The sequence below is a fragment of the Macaca fascicularis genome, chromosome 2, assembly GCF_037993035.2.
Source record: "Macaca fascicularis isolate 582-1 chromosome 2, T2T-MFA8v1.1".
In the NCBI taxonomy this organism is placed as follows: Eukaryota; Metazoa; Chordata; class Mammalia; order Primates; family Cercopithecidae; genus Macaca; species Macaca fascicularis.
Window position 1 is genome coordinate 57,098,140 of NC_088376.1, and position 23,303 is coordinate 57,121,442.

At 35.8% G+C, this 23,303-nt stretch overlaps 1 protein-coding gene across 5 annotated transcripts in view; it reads left to right on the top strand.

Annotated features, from left to right (window-relative positions):
• The window catches only part of ARHGEF26 (Rho guanine nucleotide exchange factor 26), a 137,099-nt gene that overhangs the window by 19,140 nt on the left and 94,656 nt on the right, over positions 1-23,303 (top strand). For all 5 annotated transcript variants that reach the window (XR_012430809.1, XR_012430808.1, XM_005546153.4 and 2 more), the window contains 2 exons: positions 9,339-9,395; positions 12,706-12,866. Coding sequence is in view for 3 of the 5 variants with exons in the window: in XM_005546153.4 (XP_005546210.3) it covers positions 9,339-9,395; positions 12,706-12,866 (218 nt within the window). In the remaining 2 variants the exon portion in view is untranslated. The remainder of the gene's footprint in view (positions 1-9,338; positions 9,396-12,705; positions 12,867-23,303) is intronic.

Sequence of the window (23,303 nt, forward strand, 5' to 3'; positions counted from 1 at the left end):
TATCTGGAGCACATATAGCCTGTTGATTCTCTAGATTATTAGCCTGTACTCTAATATCTTAATATTAGGATGTTTATTATCTATATTTCTATTATTTTGAGGAGATGAGAACTATACAGTCAGTGGACAACTTCTGCAGCAGGAAGTATTATTGACACTAAAATAAAATCGCAGATTATTTCCCTCTTTGTAGAGAATAAGCCTATCCAAATGTAATAATACAAAAATGGAGCAATTTGTACTTTGCATGGTTAGAAACCCTGCTTCTGGTAGTGGAGTGCAAAGGAGTCTGATTGTTGTGTGCCCACCTGGGCCACGGGGAGCCCTTATATCCACACGGGTCCAAAGTCTCTGAATGAGCAGACTGAGTTGCAGAATAGCTGTTAGCTCTGGGATCATCACAGTATTGATTTATTTACATGCAGTTAAATTACTGACCAAATATTTGCAGGAGACTTATTGTGTACCAGGATTGTGTTAGGTAATTTCAGATACAGTTTATGTAGTCCCCAGGACAATGCCACGAGGGTAAGTACAAATTCTTTACATTGTAACAAGTCAGCTGAGAGGCTAGGATGTTAAATGCTGCTGCTGGTTAAGGTCTTGAGATTACTTGGAACAGCCTCTGCAGTGACCTCAAAAAATGGATACATGTACCTTGGGCTCTGCAAGAGCAGGAACTATATTTCTCCCAGGTGCTCAGCCAATAATGTGACTGCAACTCTGCCTGTGGACTCTTTTCTCTTCTCATGAATTGGCTTATTTTCCCTTTTTACTATGCTTGTCTTTTTCCTGAAAGCTCCAGCATACTCAGTTTCTGAGTTCTTTTTTTTTTTTTGAGACAGTTGCCCAGGCTTGAGTGCAGTGGCACGATGTCAGTTCACTACAACCTCCACCTCCTGTAAGTGATTCTCCTGCCTCAGCCTCCTGAGGAGCTAGGATTACAGGTGCCCGCCACCACGCCGGGCTAATTTTTGTTTTTTTAATAGCGACAGGGTTTTGTCATGTTGGTCAGGCTGGTCTCGAACTCCTAAGCCCAGGTTATGTGCTCGCCTTGACCTCCCAAAGTGCTGGGATTACAGGCATGAGTCACAATGCCAGGCCTCTGAGTTCTTGTAACTTACACTTGAGGCTGTGTTAACAGCCCCGTCCTGCCCTCAAGTCACTCTTTCAGCTTCCAATGTATTTTTGAAAGGATGTAGGCCAGAATGCCAAAGTGAGTGACACAGTTTAGTTGCCCAGTTTAGTTCCTTGAGAGAGAGGGGATTATATTGGCTCAGCTACTTTGTCCCCACTTAATAGGTCACTAGAACATGTATTGTCATTTAGCCAGGTGCTTAACGAACTCTGCTCCAGTCAGCTTTGGTTGGCTTCCATGATGTACTGCGGCACAAAATGTGGTCCCTTGGGGCCGCTTCTTTTGCAGAGGCTACAAGTAGAATGGTTTTTCTTGTAGAGGTCCATGGGAGTGTTAAACAACATGACTGACTGACTTTTGTCTAGTGTGAATTTATACATCATAGAGTGGACATTGTAACCATGGTCTTTATCAGCCACTTAACATGATAAGAAATAGGTTCTGCCTTGTAAACCAGTATGTGTGTCTGAACATATATGTTTGTACATGTGTATGTGTGTATATATCTCAAAGAAATTTTACAAGGCAGGAGTTACTTTATACTTCTGCTTGCAGTGTACTATAGTATTTTAATTTTTTTTCTGTTTGTTACATTTAAATAGATAACGATCACTTTACCATAAGACTTTATTTTGCATTCACTGACAGTTTATAACTTATAATTTGAACAGTGCTAATATCTGACTCCAAAATTAATTGTTTTCCACTGCATTGTAGTGAATGAGGCAAACAAAACAAGGCTAAAACCCAGCCTACCCTCTAGGTGCTTAGAACCTAGAGCAGAAGACAATACAAATGAAATGTCTAAATGATATTTTGAAAGGATGTAGGACAGAATGCCAAAGTGAAAGACACAGTTGGAATCACAGAAAGCAGTGAAGTGAAGGTGAGAAAAGTTTTGTCTATAGGATGTGACTTAAACTAGTAGGGCTAATTTGGCAGAAGAGTAGAAAATAAAAGTAATGAAGGTATAAATCACTTGAACAAAGCTTTTTCTTTTTTCTTTTTTTTTTTCTTTTTGGTAGACACAGGAAACAGGATTTCACCATGTTGGCCGGGCTGGTCTCGAACTCCTGGCCTCCCGTGATCCACTTGCCTCGGCCTCCCAAAGTGCTGGGATTACAGGCGTGAGTCATTGTGCCTGGCCAATAAAGCTTGATCGTAGCAAAGGGAAGAAGAGAGATAGGAATTCTGTGTCTGTTTCTCAGAATTCCGTACAACAAGATAATTCCTGTCCAAAGAAACCACTCTGCTTTGTACATCTAATGCAAAGCATCAGTTTACTCTATTATCCATTTTTCAGAAACAGATTTTGCTCAGGTTAGATTTTTATTGCAAAACCTCAGAAATTCACTGTCGCTGTTGTTCTAAGTAGCTTATTATTTTGGAGTTTGTCATTCCTATCCACTTGTCATTTTACAAAATTAGCAAACAAAAATAAAATAGCAACTAATATGTTGGCATCATCTTTAGAAACAGGTATTCTTTTCTTCTGCAAGAGAGGAACCTCAGATCTGTTCTACTTTCCTTAACCCCTTGACTCATACCTTCACTATGTGTAAGTGGCGTCATTCTCAGTTACACAGACTCTTAACAGGCCTTTCCTCCTTTATCTCTCATGCTTGCAGATCGGCCTGTCATCACTCATTTTCAGCACTGTCTCATAAGCCATTGCTCAGTTTGGACTTGATTAAAATCTTTCTTTCTTACTGCCTCCCTTTACCTTAGCTTCTCATTTCTTTTATCTACAGGTGGTCATCTCTCCTTTCTCTAGTTTCTCTTTGGGGCAGCAACAAAGAAATAGAGGTATTTATTGGCACCCTTGAACAGTTCTACTTGTCTGCCCTACTCTAGTTTTCTTTCTTTTTTGGGAGAGGATGTTGAAGTAGTATTTTAGTTTTTGTTATTCAAAGTGTTGCTTTAATTGCAAAGCCAAGACGTATTTGTACAGAAAAATCAGAAAGTACCAATAAATAAAAATAAAAAAAATCGAACTATCTCTTTCTATTCAATCACTATTAACATTTTTGTGTATAACTTTTCAGTTTTAAAAATATATATAGAGAGGGGTTGTCTTTTATGCAAAAATCAATAATGTAGTAATAGTTTTGTCACTTTTTTCTCTTAATGTTGTAAATATCTTTTCATGTTATTAAGCCTGCTGTTTTATCACCTTTTTTTTTTTTAACAGTGTTATGAATGACCTTCCATGTCATTAAATATTCTTCTACAACAACCTTTTTAAAGCCCGCATACTAGTTCCTCAAATAAGTGGATGTTTAGCTCTTTTAACCAATTTCCTGTTGTTAATCTATATGTGTTTGTTTCTAATTTTTCAATTTAAAATTCAAAATTTAAAGCTGATTAAGTTTTTAAGAATAATTATTTTTGAACTACTGAAGTAAAAGAATTATATTCTCCTTATTAAAAAAAATAAACTTAAGAGTTAAGATTGAAAGCTGCTTGACTTTACCACCATTCCCAACTCCTCAGCTGTTAACCACTGCTATAAGTCTGGTCTATTCCCCAGTATTTTATTAAATAGTGCACGTTTAAAAATTGATAATCTTTGGTTAAATTATAGAATTGCCCTTTACCCTGAATTTATTCCCTTGCGTCCTTGCTAATTCTGTGTCATTAGCTTTTCATGTGTTTGTTAACCTCATTTTCTCTTCTTAATTTAGCTGATAGATACATGAGAACTGGATCTCTTGTTCATTTGGGGGATAGAGAATACATTTTGGTCCAGGCTCAGTAACCCACAGCAGGGAATGCAAGTTAGAGAGAGCCACAAGTAAAAGAGAGGAATTTGTTTGGTGGTAGAAATGTCAGGATTAATCAACAAGTTAAATGACCAGGGAGCCCTGCTGACAGCTTAGCTTTCACTGCAGCAGAAGCCAGGAAGCCAATGAGAGATGTTGTTTCTGGGGCATTCAGGGGGAGGAACTTAATTTAGGAGAAGAGTAGCTTGGACAGCTCTTTAAAAACTCTGAAGTTTTAGAAGGCAGTGTGCTACAACGATGAAGAGCTCAGGCTTTGGGGGTGGACAAGCAGACCCAAGTTTGAATCTCAGCTTTCCACTTATTAGGGTGAATGACTTAACTTTTCTGTGTCTCCGTTCTTTATTTGTAAACTAGGGATAGTAATGCCTTCCTCACAGAATTGTTATAGGGTTTAGATGCATGGAAGGAACAGTACCTGGTTCATGGTAAACATTTGATATAATGGTAGTTTGAGAAATAAATTAAGAACCAACCAGAACTCTGAATCAGGAATTGACGTGGGTAGCAAGCTAGTGAGTGCTGGCTGCAAATGAAGTAATGCGTGTTTATCTCCTAAATGTACGAAGCACAACAGTTCATTCTTGTGCATTTAATTACTTATCTGTAGTTTGTATTCTCAGCTTCATGTCTGTATTGAAATAATTTGGGTTCATTCAGGAATCCTGGCTCTGTCTGTAGATGGTGATGCAGGCCATAGAGGAGCAAATGTCCTGGCCTGCTTTATCTGAGTTTTCCATTATTTTATCAAACTCGATGTTGTCTGCTTGAGGCTGAGTACTTGCTATTTCTTGAGATCCAAACACTTTTTTGAGGATTGCAGAATTAAGCTTAACAACAGGACATCAGAGAGATCAGCTTTCTGAACAAATAAATTTGGAGGTCATTGGCATATTACCTGATGCATTTTTAAATTAAGCATATGATTTTATGATATGTGCTATTATCCTTCTACTTTTTCTTTTCTTAAAAAAAGCATTCTCCCTTTCTGATAACCCACCACTTCCCAAAAAGATGACCCATCTTGACCTCATATGTAGTGTTTGGTTATGCAAATCTCTGGCCCTTTGAAATTTGTGTTCTGTGGCAGCACCTAGTTAGGTAGAGTGATGTCTTAGAACCTTTCCTTGTGGATGTAGTGGGGTTAAAGAGAGCCTGTTGGGTCTGGTTACAGAGGACACTCTTTCTGGACTCTGGCAGATTTTTCATTTTAGGGATTTCAAGCATACTCTCAAACTGCTGCTGTTCCCATGTTATTTACAGTGAAAGAACTCTAGCTCATTTATAATTCAGGGACTACTCAGGTTGCATTAAGTCTGTAGAAAGGACCTGAAAGTGATTGTGTCCTGTGGTATAATTTCACTTTGAAATCCCTTCCCATTTGAGCTCTTGAGAAAGGAAGTCTGTAAATAGAGAATCACCAATGGACATGAAAAACAAACTTATTTTCAGCAAATGAGTAAAGTCCATTGAGTCTTAGCTCAAATGGGTGTTCAGTATAAATTAGTGCTTTATGGAGACAGAGTGATCTTGGATTGTAAATCTAATGTAATTTTTAACTGGCTACATTTTTGAGTCTTTTTGGTTGGTGAGGCTTTTGGAGTCTTCCCATCTGTTTTCCCTAGCTGGTGGTCAAAAATAGAAGGAATGCACATTCATCTAGAAACAGTGTCAAGTCATGGAGGGTCTGAGAACAAAGAGGGTGTCAGAACGTAAATATCCCTCTTTACTTCACAGAAAATGATTATCTGATCAGTTAAGGGACTGGTGCTAATCTTGGTTCTCTCCACAGCTGTAGGACTGGCTAGATCCATAGATAAGTTCTGTGTAAATGACAATTTGAGGATCTATTTGGGGCTTAGAGAACTTGGCTCATAACCTATTCCAGTTAGTGGAGTCAAAGACCAATAAATATTACACAGAGTTTATAGTTCTTTTACACATTTCGCTGCAAGGTGGAGATGCTTAGCGTAACTGGAACGAGTGTAATAATGGACTCACAGTCTAAAGCTTGTCTGTTCCTTCTTAGGGTATTTATCTGAGAAGCTCAGACCTGCAAGGTACTTTAGTTTGGGCTGCCATAACAAAATAGCATAAATTGGGTAGCTTATAAACAACAGAAATTTATTTCTCACAGTATTGGAGGCTGGAAAGCCCCAAATCAGGGCAGATTTGGTGTTTGGCAAGGGGCTGCTTTCTGGCACTTAGTGCCTTCTTGCTACCTCTTCACATGGTAGAAGGGTTAGGGGTTTCTCTGGGGCCTATTTTAAAGGGTATTAATCCCATTCATGGGGCAAAGCTTAATCACTTCCTGAAAGGCTCCACCTCCTAATACCATCACCTTAGGGGTTAGGATTCCAATATATGAATTTGGGAGACTACAAACATTCAGACCATAGCACAAGGTATCAAAAGGGAAACCGGCATGATTTTAGATGGAGTGTCTAATAATTACCTTTTGGATCTATACTTTGGGAGCTTACCCGTTTACAAATTTCATAACCTATGTTTTGGGTCTAACTAGACAGTATCATATCCATAGAAGAAATATCTTTTAGTGTTCTTTATTAGGTTTAGTGAATTATTAATTTCTATCTCATTTTGACATGTAAAATTTTTCAGTTATAAAGATCACAGGTCAAGAATTTCAGCATCCATTATACAGTAAATTTGTAATTATGAATTTAAAACTATTATAACATTAGCGAGTTCTGTGCATTCACTGTCTTAATAAGGCACAGATATATGCTCATATTTTTAACATGTCAAAACTGTAGTATTGTTCACTGTCATTTTATTTGAATTATTTTCTATCTACTTAAAATGTTGAAGGTATTGACATATGTTCATATATTCTCTTTAAAATTCAGAATCCACAGATTTGAACAGTTTTATGAATTGGCTGGATTATACAAAATCAAGAACCTCACATTAAATCCAGTTCTTACTGCTTTGTTAAAAACTACTTTTGCAGTTCTACTTGTCGATGATATATTTAAATAAGAAATTTAAACCAGTGAGGAATAAGAAAGTTCAAATGAGGTTGCTTTGGCTGTCTGTGTGTTTAAAGGAGTATTGCTTTGGCTGTCTACGTCTTCCCATTTGTACCTAGCTGAAGCTGGTATGAAATGTATATTTTAAAAATGAAGCCAGACGCGGTGGCTCACGTCTCTAATCCCAGCACTTTGGAAGGCCGAGGTGAGCGGATCACCTGAGGTCAGGAGTTCCAGACCAGCCTGGTCAATATGGTGAAACCCCCTCTCCACTAAAAATACAAATATTAGCCAGGCACCGTGGTGCACACCTGTAATCTCAGCTCCTCATCCTCAGGAGGCTGAGGCAGGAGAATTGCTTGAACCTGGAAGGTGGAGGTTGCAGTGAGCTGACATAGCGCCACTGCACTCCAGCCTGAGCAACAGAGTGAGATTCTGTCTCGATAAATAAATAAGAAAAAGGAGCCTGTACAATTTTAATTTCCTTCACCTTATATATCAAGTAAGACTCGTAGGTTTTAAAAGCTGGTATATTATATTTTCTTGCCCACAAATGGAGACAATAGAAACACTTGAAGAAATGTGATAAATTTGACAATACTTTAGATTCTCTTAGCAAAAATTGGTAAACTTCAAAAAGGATGTATATGTTAAGACTGTAGGTATAAACGTATGTTTTTCATGCTAAAAAAGCCTGGAACGTCAAGTGATTTTTACTTAAGTTTACAGATAAGGTCACTGTTTCTGAATTTGAGAATTTTCAGAGGTATTTCCTATTAAAAACTTTGTACACATTCTTTCCCCTTCTTTTCTTCCTTTTCCATTCTTCCTCCCTCCTTTCCTCTCTGCTTTTCTTTCTTCCTTACTTCCATTTGATGTTATTCACCTACATTCTCATTCTCCCCTGACTGTCTCTTCTCTGCTCTCTCTCAGTCTTCTTGGGGTCCCCTTTTCAAATCATTCTTCCTCTTTTCAGATCATTCTCTCCCCTCCTGGGCTTCATCTCTCCACCTTGATCAGTCTCTGAAATCTTCTTGCCTGTTCATGACCTTCTACTCCAGACACCTGCTGTATGGTGCTACTTAATTTGGAGTTGACTGTGGAATGATGCCTCAGGTGGACAAAATGACTCTTCTGGGCCTCGGAGGAAGAATCTGGAGAGCCTGTTCTGTTACAGGGCATAGAAGGATGGAGACGGGAGCACAGGCCCGGGAGCAGCAGCCTGGCAGCCAGCAATGAGGAGCTGCTTGGTCATAACTTAGAGGGAACTTTCAGGCTCCCCAAATGTGCGACCCTTCAGTTTTCTTAATCAGAATACAAGAATGCTGCCCGGAATGTCTTTTTCTAGCACCATAGTTTTGCTAGTTCCTTACTGATGGCTTTTTTATTAAAGGAATATTTTACTATCTGTCATGTTAGTATTAGTGAAAGATTATAATTCTGTATATTAATGCTTTATCTTTGTCAAAACTACCTTCTCTTTCCCTTCAAAGGAGCAAGTACTTTAGTTGTGGGTTTACCCTCTCTGTTGATCAGACAAAGTACTCTTAATTCCACAGTAAACTAGCTGTCATCTGTGTAGGTCTTTAAGCCCAGGTTTTTCATTCTCTTCTCAAGATTTTTTGGGTCTGAACCCCATTTGGGCGGAGATGCCACTGGCATGGAAAGTCTTGCTGGTGACCTCACCTGCAGAGATTGTGGGCATGACACCTGTATATCTATCTGCCGGGCTTTAGGTCATGCAGGAAATCCTGTGAAATTCCTCGTCAGGGTTAACCAAAGGGAGCAGCTCTGAAGGGTTACATTCTTCTGGCCAGTCTCCTCCCTTATTAAAATGTGTAAAGAATCCTTTTTAACCATGAATTCTTGCTGACAGGCTGACCCAGGGTCAGGATGGTGGGTAAAGCTAAGAACATTCCAAGACATATGTGGACAAAAAAAACACATGAAAACTGGTACAGACTTGGTATTAGAAGGGGTCTTAGTGATGCTAGCCCAACCCTTAAAATGGGGTGCCTTTCATATAAAGTAGGGGGTCCCTAACCAATCATGTTGACTAAAAGCATTAGCCCTGGAATTGGACCGGCATCGATGCAGATCCTGGCCTTGTTACCTATTAGCTACGTGCTCTTGGATCCTAAGCCTCAGTTGTTACCCCCATCTGTGAAATGGGGAAAAGAACAGTATCGGCTTTCTAGAGTTTGTATGAGGATTCAATGGGAAAAAGGGTGTAAAATGCTTAGTATATTTTTTGGCACACTATAAATATTTAGTAAATAATTGCTGATTAATAATAATTTGATGAATTCAACATTTTGTATAGTTTATCTTAATTCATTTTTGAAGGGCGTAGAGTTATGCCTTGAATAATAAGGAAATTTTAAAGTATTGATAAATGAGTCAACTCTACTTTGCTTTTTCTCCTAGGTGAAAAGAAATGGATTATCTCAGACAGTAAGCCAAGAGGAAAGAAAGAGACAAGAGGTATGTTTCTATCGCGCAGCTGCTTTAGAGCTCTGGAGTGTGCGTGTCAGTCTCTGCTCTTTTGTGTTTTCACTTTTTGTGTGCACTTGTTCAGTGTTGTCCTTTGAAAATTGTATTTGTTTAACACAAGCAGTAAGTGATCATTTTAAAGTAAAGCTACACATAAGCCCCCAGAAAAGAAAAAAATTTTAAATATCTCAATATCACTCAACATCATTTGATTTTAAACAACAAAGTCCCTAGTTCAGGTATTTAAACTGAGAGAAATATGATAAAGAATGAAACCAACGTTGGATCCTAGAACTGAAAAAGGATGTTTATGGAAAAACTGATGGTCACATTAGTCTGTAGACAAATGGAGCCTATTTATGTAAGATACCCTAGGTTAGGGAAAGCTGGATGAAGCATACAGGGGGCTGTGAACACTCTTTGCAAGTTTTCTATAAATTTAAAATTTTACCAAAATAAAAAGTTTATTTAGTAAAAACAAATTAATAATGGAGTTTTACAATTTGAAGTTTAAATCAATGCAATTTGAGAAAACTGCATATTGTAATAATATTGTGAAGCTCTCAAAGTGTTTTCCTCTTGCTTCATGCATATTAGTGTGTGTGCGTGTGTGTATGTCAATGCATATGCATGCATATAAATTGATTCCACAAAGGACACAAGGATTCCCTTTTTTTTCTTTGGTTGACATTAAGAATAAAGCAAAATTTAAGGGTGCAGTATAGTGCCATTTTTCCAAGTTTTAAAAAAGTAGTAATATAGAACTTTGATGTACCTATCCACTGAGAATGAACAAATGTATAACAATTGTAATTTTTCTCCTTTTTAAAAAAGAACATAAAACTGATAGTGTAGAAGGCCTGCATTCTCTTCCTTAGTCCCATTTCTTTCCTTTCCTCCCCAGAGACAACAACTGGTACGTATACTTCCAGCCTGTGTTTTAAAATTATGTATAACCTACACACACATATTTTTTGTGCATGTGTGTGAAAATAGGTATGATATTATTCTGTGCATATTTTTTGATTATTTGTTTTTTACACTCAACATTATTTTTGAGATTATTCATGTTAACGCAGATGAATCTAGATCATTCATTTCAATCATCATATAGTATTCTCTTCTATGAACACCACCTTTAAAGATTTTTTATCTATTTTTCCAATGCTGGACAGTAGATGGGACTTTTTCCTTCACTGTTAACATTGTGACGTAAAAACGTTTCCCTCTCCTTGTGGCTAAATTTAAAAGCTCCTCCAAGGTATTAATCCCATTTGAACTCTTCTGTTCTTTTAAACCTTATATATTTAAACCTTGCCTATTTCTATCATATTCTGAAAATATTTATTCAGACTTTCTATTCCTATTTAGCTATTTCTACCTGCTATATATAACAGATCTAACCTAATTTGCTTTTAAAGAGTTGATAGTATTATTGCAGTATATTTTAGCAATTATTTTATTAAATGTATTATAATAAACTACCAATTATTTACCTTTTCCTGTGATCTGTTATAAATAGTTCATTATGTCTTTTTGCCCAGTTTGGATATTTGGATTAGATTACACACTCTCTCCTTGATGTAATCAGAAGTAAAGACTGAGCAGAGTGGGGGAAAAGAAGGAATGAAATAAATGACTTCAGACAGCTGTCTCCTGTCACAATTCATAATACACTGAACATCTGTCTGTCCACCAAACTTGAAACATACCTCAAAATTTATTTCAAGGAATCAAGACAAAAGCCAAATGAATGAGAGTTTATAACCCTAAATGTTTTCCTTTGGAGATAACAAAGGTTTTATTAATTAGTTTATGCCCTTCAAAAACAAATTAAAATAAATTATATAAAATGTTGAATTCAGCAGTATTAATTTTTGGTTCTCAAAACCCTCAACACTTAATCACATTAATAAATTAGCATAGTTCAGCATTGAAGAAGTGAAAAATGTCTTTGCTGTTGCAAATATTTTAAGTCATTCCAAGGCATCATATACATCAACACCTGAAATCCATTATTTATGGTCCAGAAGGTAATTTTTTCTTTAATTTGCTTTGTGTATAGTTTTTGGGGGTTATTGTATTGATTGAAAAAATTACACAACATACAGGTTAAATGAGACTCTTAACATTTTTTAACTCTTTACTCTTCAGATAGTTAAATCACTTAATTTCATGAAACACAGCTGAGGCTAGATTAGCACATTTAAATAAGACCCAAGTCCCTAAACTTTACAGAAGTTAAAAGTGGAGGTGAACACTGAGATTAGCACTTCTAACCTGATTTCTAAAATATGGAGCACCCATTAGCACCTGCTTGTGCCTTTCCTGCTCCCACCCAGCACAGTATCCTCTGCTCTTTGGGGCAAGGACTTGAAGGGGTGGAGCCCTGGAGATCAGGGTGATGAAGGCGGCATTACCAGGGAGCTTTCCAGGAAGTCTGTGAATCTTAGGCCTGCATTTTCCCTATGTCCCTTTTTAGAGGATCTGAATTTGATTTTGTTAAGGATCTAGATGAATTCCTTACACAGGGCGTTGGAGTCTTATCCACATATGTGGGTTGGTATTTCATCGTTAGTACTTATCAGGAAAACCACTGTGTGCCTGCCTCTGAGAGTCTCTGCAGAGAGTCCTTTGCTCCTTCTTGAGACACTGATGAGAGTGGAGAGTGTGACTTGTTGAACAGATGGAATTACTTTCAATTGTATGAGTTTATATAAAAGAATTCCTGTGGCTGATAAGAACCTTTTGAGGGTAGACACAGTCCTACCAGAATATTTGCTGTTATTGACTGAAATTAGATTAAGCGTAGAGAGAGGAAGAGCATGACACACAAGAGGGAAGGGAAGGAAGGTGTGAGAAATTTTCTCCGAGTCTCAAGAGAGGACCATAAATCCTTACTTTCCCTAAAGCAGCATGCTTTGAAAGCAGGATTGGAGGAGATGACCCCAAAGGTTAATGAATGTCACACTGAGATTTTATGACATGCTCTAGCTTCCTTCTGTAGATTCTACCCCTTGGCAAAGGCATGACCTCAGGATGTGATGTCAAGTCATCCACATGCTTTCATTTTTTTCATATTTACAGATAGTGATTATTTTTTAAGATTTGGGTAAATGTGTATTATGTAAAGAGAGTAGTTTGTTGATGTTGTTTCTTTAATGCTTCTCTTTTTGTACTTTCCAAGATATTATGCTTGAAAAGTGGAATATCTTGTTATTCTTATAGCAAAATTATGACAGCTATATTTAGTTCTTTAATTAAAATAATTAATAATACAATTATTTGTCCTTCTTACCAGGCTATCTTTGAAGTCATATCCTCTGAACATTCATATCTACTCAGCTTGGAGATCTTGATACGAATGTTTAAAAATTCTAAAGAACTGAGTGATACAATGACTAAAACCGAGAGGCACCATCTTTTCTCCAATATTACAGACGTCTGTGAGGCAAGCAAAAAGTAAGTGCGCTGCACTCTGCCTTTGGTTGTGCCAAGAAGTTGCATACTAATAGACACTTTGTTATCTCTAAAGGAAGGCATTTCAGGTCATAAAGTCTCATTTAATTGGCTTTTGTCTTGATTCCTTGAAATAAATTTTAGATATGTTTCAAGTTTGGTGGATAGACAGATGCTCAGTGTGTAATGAATTGTGACAGCAGACAGCTGTCCGAAGTCACTTTATTCCTTCTCTTTCCCCACTTCACTTGCTCTTTATTTCTGATTGCATCAAGGAGAGGGCCTTGGTTTGGTACTAGTCTGTGATATTCATCCATTTCAGTAAAGAAAGAGTAAGCCTCAGGCTTAAGTCTTCTATAGGCAGTATCCGGCTACAATTTAATAATATATATTTTCATTATATTTAAGATTTTTTGCTTTACTTTTCGTCATGAAAAGTAGATAAAATCATATAATAAACTTTTATTCATTCAAAACTTATGTTTAGCAGTTGTTAAAATTTTCCATATTTACTTATCAATGATCTTTGCTTAAATTTTTCCAACTATATACATAGGATGTTTTACTTATAAATGCTTCACTATTCAGCTCTTATGAATAAGTTTATTTTCTTACATAACTACACCATTGTGGTCATACTTATGATGATGCTTTTATGATTTTATTCTATTTAATTTTTGTGTGTGCAAGTAATAGATTCACATGTTTTAAAATTCCAAAAATACAAAAGATCCTATAGTAAAATGTCATTCATATACTGTTCCCTGGCCACCTGAAACACAACCACAGTCAACATTTGCTTTCTTGTATATCTTTTTAGTAATACTTTATGATTATGTAAGAAAAAATATGTGTATATATATATATTCTTTTCTTGTTTTTACTTAAATCTTACCATACTATAAACACTGCTCTGCCCCTTACTTTTTTTTTTTTTTACCTCTATCCTAGAGATTTTAGCATGTCTGCACATTAAAAAACTTTCCTCATTCATTTTTATGTTTTTTTTCCTTGGAATTATTTGTTGAAGAAATCAGGTCATTTGTTCTGTAGAATTTCCCACGAAGCACATAATGTATGGGTGGTAATCAGTACCAGATCCATTAATTCATTAAGGATTGCAAAACAGTGTTACTCTAATTTATCGTTCTTTATTCATTTATTAGCCGAAATATTTCTATAAAGGGAAAGGTACATCCATCTGTTCATATACTCAAGTGGTAAAGTTCACCTTATTCTATTTATTAATGCTCAAATTGTTTCATCTTTGATCTTAATATTTTTTGGTTATATTCTTGCTATATGACATTTTAAGATGTTAAAGGATTATGTTTTACAATTCCTGCTCCAGGCCTGGAATCAGCCATTTCCCCAAAGAGCTCTGGTGTCTTTTGAGATGAAGTGGTATTTTAAAACTTCAGTGAGTACCAGGGGTGCTCATTGCTAAGTGGTTTTAGGCTGTTTCAGTAGATAGCCAGAAAAAAAAATCCAAGCTTTTCTCTGTAAAACTAGATATATTCAAAGCCCATAGACAGTCCAAATTTATCAAAGTGTACATATTAATAGGTTCTTTTACATATATCAATTATACCTCAATTAAGCTTAAAACATGAAAAAGGAAGTCTAATTTCTATTTCCGTCACCTCTATCCTATTCCCTTCCCGTATAGATACTCTTATATAAGTTGTTTTTCTTTGTTTTTTATAATAAGCATATGCATATGTTTATGTATATGTATTCCCCTCCCTTTGTTAGATAAATGAAAGCATATTCTACTTATTTTTCTCAACCTCTTTATTCACGTAACAACATACGTTAGAGGTTACTCCATAGTAGTTTATAGAGATGTTTTACTCCTTTCTCCAGCAAGTGACTGTGCAGTAATTTATTCATCCAGCCCCCTATCTATATGAGCATTAGGATTATTTTCAGTCTTACTGTTACAGAGAGTCTTTCTTTGTGCTTACACCCTGCTATATTTTAGCCATTCTATCTTTGAGATTTTCTAGAAATAAGATTGCTAGATCAAAGGGTAAATGCGTATACTATTTTGTAAGATACTGCCAAATTCTTCTTCAAAGAAATTGTACCGTTTTGCAATACCACCAAGAATAGATGAATGCTTGCTTCCCCAAAGTCTTTCTAGCAGAATATATCAACAAACCTTTAGATTTTTGTCAATCTGATAGGTAAGAAGGATTATCTGAGCATAGTTTTAGTTAGCATTTCTCTTATAAGCTTTTCCATATGAATAAGAGCCATCTGGAACATAGTATGTGTCAGGAAAATACTATTAAACTAGTAATATTCCTCTATGATATTGAAACGATTTAAAATTTGAGATAAGCACTAACATTACATCAACAAAAGTGAAGGAAGGAAAGAGGTTTTCTAATGCTCACTGAAACAGAAGAATATTTTCTTTGACTAGATCAGCAGTGTTAACATGTAAGTTTGGCTTAGCTAATCAAAGAGAATTATCTGCTTGATAAGGAGAGGGAAAAAGTATTAGCATTTTTTTTTTTCCTGCTCTGAGAAAGATAGAAGCTGTTAGAGGCATCTTATCTGAAAAAGTTAATACAAGTAGAAATGATGAACATAACTGAGTTTATCAAATACCAAAATATTAGAATCCAGGGTATTCCCTGAAGCTTGAAGGACGTGTATGTTCATTTATTTAGTTATTATTTTAGTTATCTTTTATGGAATACTTATCATTCATACCAAGCATTATGTTATAGCCTTTTCAGTAGAGTATGTATGTACCCCTAAGTAGACTGCCCTCAATGAACAAAGTCTTAGGATAAATAACAAAAGTATTAATGTAGTTCATGGCTAGTAGGCATGTAAAGATCATCACTCTAAGAGGTCAGGAAAACTGAAAGAAAATTCTAAAATAACTGTAATAGTAATATGGGTTTAGTTTAGTAAACTATGTATACCTATGTAGTGTACAATTATATAACCAATAAAATGCTTGAAAGGAATATTTAATAATATGGACTTTTTTTCTAATACATTTAGATTTTTAAAGCAGATCTAAAGAGTGGGATTTCATATTGTTTTAGATTTTAATTATTTGAAAGGTAATTTATCAAAACATAAAGGATAATTATCTTTAATGAATTATGAGCTATTTTAATTTCTGTCTTTGTACTTTTCTGTAGTTTCAGCTTCTACAATAAACATAATGTAGTTAGAAAAGGAAACACAAGGAAAGGAGAAACAAGCAGTAAGAAATGTGAGCCCGAAATAATACAGGGGAAGTCACTGGATATGGCTGACAAATTCATAATTGGCTAACCTTGAAATAAGTCATTTTATTTAAAGTATAGACTAAAATTTTACTTTAATTTCAATCATTCACAAAATTTAAATCATTTAAGATTTTATTAAAAATTTTTATTTCTGTCATAGTTTGTGGGCTATTTTGAACATTTTTGTCTTTTTTATTTAAAAAAGAAAACTGAAATACTTTTCAGCCTCCATTAAAAGAAAAACAAAGAAATATCTGTATTCTTTACATTTTTATTTTGTTTTCACTTCTAATGCAATACTTTAATATGGATATCTGCCTTTGTGATAATTTGATCTCTGTTATATTTCAACTAGGAATGTTCAGCTTTTACATGATAACCTTATGTCTATATCATAATAACTAACATTACAAAAGTGTTTTTGATTTCGTTTGAAACACTCATTTCAGATACAGCCCTTTTGAAATTCAAAGTACTCAGAAGATTTGCAAAGGCCATTTCTTGATGTAAGACTTGCTTGTTGAACTTCAAGAGTGACACCGAAGTGTTGACAACTACTTATGTATTACTCATGAAAGAGTTTACAGTCCCAAGAAAATGTGAAATAAAATCTTGAATAAAATAAATGATCAGTGTCTGAATTAGATATTACAGAGTAAGAATGGTATTGTTAAGTATGTCATAACCAGGGCTCTCTTCATTGTTTTACTTTCACCTAATGAAAAATTATAGCTATAGGTGATGACATATTCAATATAGGTTGTGGTCAGAACATCCTTGACATCCAAATTAACAGTGTGGTGTCTAGTCCCCTTCGTTGTGACTTAGGTTGTTGACTGCCAATAAATAACACTAAGATTTATGTAAGTTGACACTGTTTGAAAACAGCAGGGACAACAATCATTTTGACTGTGTGTGTGTGTGTGTGTATGTATCAGTAGTATGTCTCTGCAAAATTCTTTTCTTCTTTTAAAAAATTTTCATTTCAGTTAACACTTAGGGCCTCCTATTCTACAAGGCTCCTAAATTCCAAAGCATTTCAACTGGCGGCATCTGCCCAGGGGCTGTTGGTTCTTGGGACCCATGGCGGTTGGCGAACACCCTCCAATGTATTTGTAGAGGCGTTTTAGGGCACTTTCCTTGAAATGGAAAGGTTTGGGTGGTATTTACCCCCTAAAGATACTTGGGAATGCATTTTTGGTTGCCCCAGTAGACATGGAGGGCTGTTGACATTAGTAGGTGTGGGCCAGGGTGCCAGGCATCCTACACTTAGTAGGGCAGTCCCAGATAAGCATGAATTGTTCCACCCAAATGCCACTAAAGCCTTTTTTGAGATGCATGGATGGAGTAAAAAGAAGACAAATGTCAGAACTTTGACAAAGAAACATTTAAGGAGCCTGTGGGTTGGGACAGAAATGAAGTAAATAGGATAAGAGGAACTGCACAGTGTGCATGGATCTTTCTGATGTTCTTTGGCTATAAAGTGTTTGCCTCTCTTATTAACACCTTCCTGTTACTCTCTGTCGGTGCCATGGCCTAACAATTGTTTGTTGTCTAACCCTCCTTAAAAGGAGTGTGTGGGAAGTTAGAATACTACTGATTGTTTTTACCCTGCCTAAGAAGGGTGATACACTTTCCTTTTGCATGGAATGATTAGAGCTAAATTCTTTAAATTTAGGTAGTGCCTAGATGGCTTTGGGTCAATGTCAGGGAAAAAGCCTTTGACTTCCAACTCTACTTCTTTCTGCTTTAACTGTACCAACTTCTTCCCTCTGACTCAAATTCATGAGCTCTTCCTGGTTTCATGGTCTCCCTGTCTTTTAAGGACCTCAGCTATCTTAAAAGCCTGGTCATCTCATGAAAAATGGAGTATTAGATATCATCTTTCAATTAGAAATGAATAGGCTTAATTCGTAACTAAACGTCACACATAGTATATACTTTGCTTATTTTCATATTTCCTTTGATTTTTTTGGGGGGTTCTTCCCCCACAAATCTATGGTTACTTAGGATAATTTATAGATAATTGCTGTGTTAATAGAAAAAGACCTATAAATATGATTAACTTACATTAATTTGCAACAGAATATGATCTAATACCAATTGTTTTTAAATTTAAGATACATCCCTATTAAAAGACTGATACTATTAGGAAAGAAAATTATCTTTTGTGGAAGACTGAATGTTAATCCTTTTCCCCTATTTAGAAACTCTTAAGGTCTAAGTAAGGTCTTTTGTGTTAAAAAGTTTTCTGCAAAATGAAAATTAGATGAGTCTTTGCTTTGATGTCTCATAAAAAGATGTGTTTTTACTCTCAATTCTGAGTTTTCATTCTAAATATCTAGGTTATGTTAACAGTCTTTCATTTAATTTTTTTCAATAACAGAGTGTGCTGTTATTAATACCCTATAAAAATATGCTACTGAAGACCTTTGCAAGGTACTTGTTTCTCTTTTTCCAATTACAAAGTTAAAACATTGGTATTCTTTGGAAAACCATTTAAAGCTAAAACTATGCTTGTCTTCGGTTTCTGCAGAGTAAAGTAAAAATATCCATCAATATGCTTTTGTGTCCTAAGGAACTGAATTTGTTCCCAACATATAATGAGCAGTGAATGCCAAATTCTCAGCTTTCTGCTTTGTGTAGCAGAGTAAATTACAATAGTAGTAAACATACAAAATAGTACTTACCCCGCACTTGCTTCTCCAAAAGTTTTTTCCCTAATTTTAATCAAACTGTATTAAAATTGAAATGCCATATGACATTAAAAACTACTTTACATGCACATGCTTTAATATTATTTTATGAAATGAGTTCATATTACCAGAAAATGACAATTTATGTAAATAATAGTATAGCATATTTACCTTATGAAATCTGTTTCTATTTGGTAATTAAAATTCTAAACTTTAATGCATAAGCAAATAACAGTAAACCTTCAAAAGTCTTTTATAGTATGAATATTAAAATTTCAACCTCCCTAATTCTTAAAGCTAAATTTTGAAGGAAAAACACATGAAATTTAACTAGGCCAGAAAATATGGAACATATTAAGTTATAGAACCTGTTTAATTTTTGCCCTGAAGTAATGGCTGTTGCTGTTTGTTTTAGCAAATGTTATTTTCTTATTCCATATATACTCAATATAAACTTACCACAGAGTCTTTGGTAAATAAAGCCATTACCTTATTTTCCTGACTATAACAGAGAAACTTTATTCTTTCTAAAATCAATTTCTTCAACTGACAGTTGAAAGGCAGTGACATTCAGAAGCTACTCTTTATGACACTTTTTGACTTTTTCTCTGAGATGAATGACAAAGAAGTTCATTTGAAATTCACCCAAAGTATTTTCACAGTACTTCAAAGTAAGTCTATGTGAGTATTCTAGTCCATGTTGTTCAGCTCTTATCAACAACCAGTGTCTACAGTAATAGTAAAAGAAATAGGTAGTTGTTTAAGTATTATTTCAATAAAGAAAGAAATACTAGTGATGTTTTAATAGATGCAGTCCTTTTGGGTAAGGCTGCAGAAAAGCAGTGTGGGATCTGAAGTCTTTGTACAATTGAACAGGAGGCCAGTTAAAGATGACTGATTAGAGACATGCGCCGTATTCGTTCTCTTCTAAAATCCCGGTACTCCAGCCTGGGCAACAGAGCGAGACTCCGTCTCAAAAAAAAAAAAAAAAAAAAGATGGAAAGGTCAACATGCAAGGAAAAAGAAAACAAGAATAGAGACAATAGCTACTGTATTTTGGAGTCTGAAATATTTTGGAGCCAGAAAAACCTGAGATGGTTGCCCAGTAATTCAGGAAAGTTTAAATCTAGACTGGTAGTGAGGAAAACCAAGAATCAACCAGACTTAAATCCCAGAACCTCTGAAAGGTGGTACATTGTTTGATTGATTAGTTCTTCCTTCACAAATCTATGGTTACTTGGAATAATTTATAGATAATTGCTGTATTAATGGAAAAAGACCTATGAATGTGATTAACTTACATTAATTTGGTCTAGGACTAAGTTAAAGGTAATTCCTAGGTGCAGGAATAGATGATGAAGTTGGGTAAAGGTGTGACTAAAACTGCAAGTTTCATGCAAATCTGTTTGAGAAGTAGTCAGACCCTAGATCCTCTCTTTGGCTGTACGCAGCAAGATGATGACCCTCTTTACCCCAGCAGCAGGGCAGCATTGGTGAACACTGGGCCAGGAGGCCCAGGACCACATAAGAAGGGGACTGTTGTACAGGAAACAAAGGTATAGTGGCAGTTGGCTCCCACAGCCTTCTGCCCTACTTTCCTTTTGGAATGCTGGTAGCCAGGTGTGTGTGTGTGTGTGTGTGTGTGTGTGTGTACACTTTGCTCCCTTTTTGTCAAATAGTGATTGGCATAGTATAGTTTAAGTAACATTTTACCATTTTTGTCAGTGAATTTATGTTCAAATACATTATTATTAATAGCATTATTAAGTTTTGCAGGAAACAATAAGTTGAGGATTACAGCAGAAATATAAAAAGCCTCAAGCCTTAAGAAATATCCATTTTAGTATCATATTAGGCAAGTCCTTGTTGACTTTAAATCTTAGTTTCTCTATTTAATAAGGATGATAGTATACTTAACCTATAAGGTTGTTTTGAGGATTAAATGATACACATAAAATGCTTAGCGTAACACTAGGCAAGTTCTTTAGCAGCAATTATTTTGTTGATGTTATTACAATCATTTTTATCATCTGTGTCTGGTATTCTGAAATGTCTCTGGATTTTGTATTTGTTGACTTTTGAATGTATATGCCTCTGCCAGCATTGGTCTAGGATTAAGTTAAAGAACAGGTCTTGTTTTATGCGCATCTAGTGCAACAGTTTGCGTGAGTTTATTTTTAAAGATAGTTGTTGCACAATATTACATTTTAGCAATCATCTTTATTTTGACATTGAGTGAATCAAAGTAAATAGATTCTTCCATAATTATACAGAATTAATTGTGACCTAGATTAGGACTAAAACCTGAGCTATTTCTTCCAACCAGCCTGGTGTTTTCTTTGTGAGTGGTAGATTCCTTGGATCAGTGCTTCAGAGCAGGCCCTGGCATGCTTCAGCTGCCAATTAGACCATTCTCCTGGTCACTTTTTGCAGGCATTTGAACCCATTATGTTCTTTTTGCATTGCCTTTACAAGTTCTAAGTCTGTGGATTCTGAGTTGTCACATGGAGATTTAAACTTGGATAATGAGCCTGGTTGGGACAGACTAAAGTGTTACCAACTTAGTCATTAGCTGTTATCAATCTTAAACTAGGGTAGAAATTTATGGAAAAAGAAACAATGACTAGGGTTTGGTTGCGGTGTTTCATCTGCATTGCATTTATAGCTGTGGATTTTGAACCATTACATGGATTTTGACTCTGCCAGTTGTGAGTAAAATAAGCAGGACCACACAGTTTTTCTGGCTGATGGAAAAGATTTTAATTTAAACTTTGTGTTCTAGCCAAGTTAAAGCTAGCACTTGATTTAAGTAGAAGGGAGATGGTTGATGAATTAAGTTTCAAAAGCAGACTTTTTAAAGCCTTCTAATTGCTTATCATAGGATATTGCCTCTGATTGCTATGCATTAATTATTAGCATCTGGGCATCAATTCTGTGTTTCTCCAAACACTTTTCTTATTTCATCTGATTTAATCCTTAATAGCATGCTGTGAAGTATGCCAAATCCTTGAGTAATGTTGTTTTGCTATAACGTTGATGGGGGGGGGGGGGGAATGGATTCCCAGCCAGGGCCATTGCATGTGTGGAGTTTGCATGTTCTCCTGGTGTCTGCGTGGGTTTTCTCCAGGTACTCAGGTTTCCTTCCACCTCCCGAAGATGTGCACATTAGGTGAATTGGTGTGTCTGTGGTCCCAGTCTCAATGAATGTGGGTGTGTGAGAGTGCACTGTGATGGAAGGGGTGTCCTGTCCAGGCTTGGCTCTTACCTCGCCCCCTGAGCTGCCGAGATAGGCTCTGGCCAGGTGTGACCCTGAACTGGAATAAGATGCTTGGGAAAGGAATGAATGAATGAGTGCAAATGATTATGAAATACAAATTTGTATAATATATGATAATCATACAAATGCACTACAATAAACGATGCTTTTCGAAAGCGCTCATTGAGCCACCGTATTTGTGATTGTTTTCGAACTGCATGGTACTAGGGGGTGCTCCTTCCAATTTTCACTTTGCAAACATTTATACCTTGATTTAACCCACTGCTGTCACTCACTGATTCACCAGAAATTGGATAAATAATTATCTTACTTGTTTTTACTTCTCTTTCTTAAATGTATGGATAGCTTACACTTATTTCAATGTTTAATATTAGAAGTGTTTTGAGTGTTTATTTAGAAGTTTAGGGATTTTTTTTTTTTTTGACCAGAAATATCCTGTAAGAACTTAACTTTTGTTTATATCCATTAGCCTGTGGCAAAATTAGTTTAGTTTTATATCATTTTGCTTACAGTTGCAGCCTCTAAAACCTGTCAACAACATCGTGATGACTTACTGTACTATCATTTCCCTTTTGTGGGTAAGGAGACTGAGGCCTAAATTAGTTATGTGGATTTGTTTGAAGTCATTCACCTAACTGGAATTGTACCTAGTGAGTTTTTTTATTCTTCACAATGTGTTGGCATAGACTGTTTCTTCAAAAATTCATATATATTGTTAAGTGCAGTTAAGAGTTCAGTCTACAGAACTAAATTTTAATTTAAATTTTAATCTGCCAGGGGTTACACATCTGGAAAATTATTTGAACTTGCTCCTGTTGGTGTACATCGCCCATGGAGCTAGTTCAGAGGGAGTGATTCGATTTTTATCTCATGTTTGAATGTCTTTGACCTCTTAGAATATGGAGACTTAAGAGCAAAGAGCATCTTGTTTTCTGTGGCGCAGCTCTGTGGCACATCATAAAGGTCACTGTCTTATCGTTTTCTCATGGACATTGTTCCCGAAGTGAGGAATATTGTTCTTATCTTTAGCATAAGCAGTCTGTGAATGTGTCCCAATGGTTGTGGCGTTGCAGTATTCTCTAGAAATAACCTAATTGATTATAAAAGTATCTCATAATCTGAAGTCTCTGGAGTTTGTACTTACTAACTTTTGCATATGTACTGTCTTTATATGTTTTCCTCAGATTAAAAAAATACCCAAATAACTTAC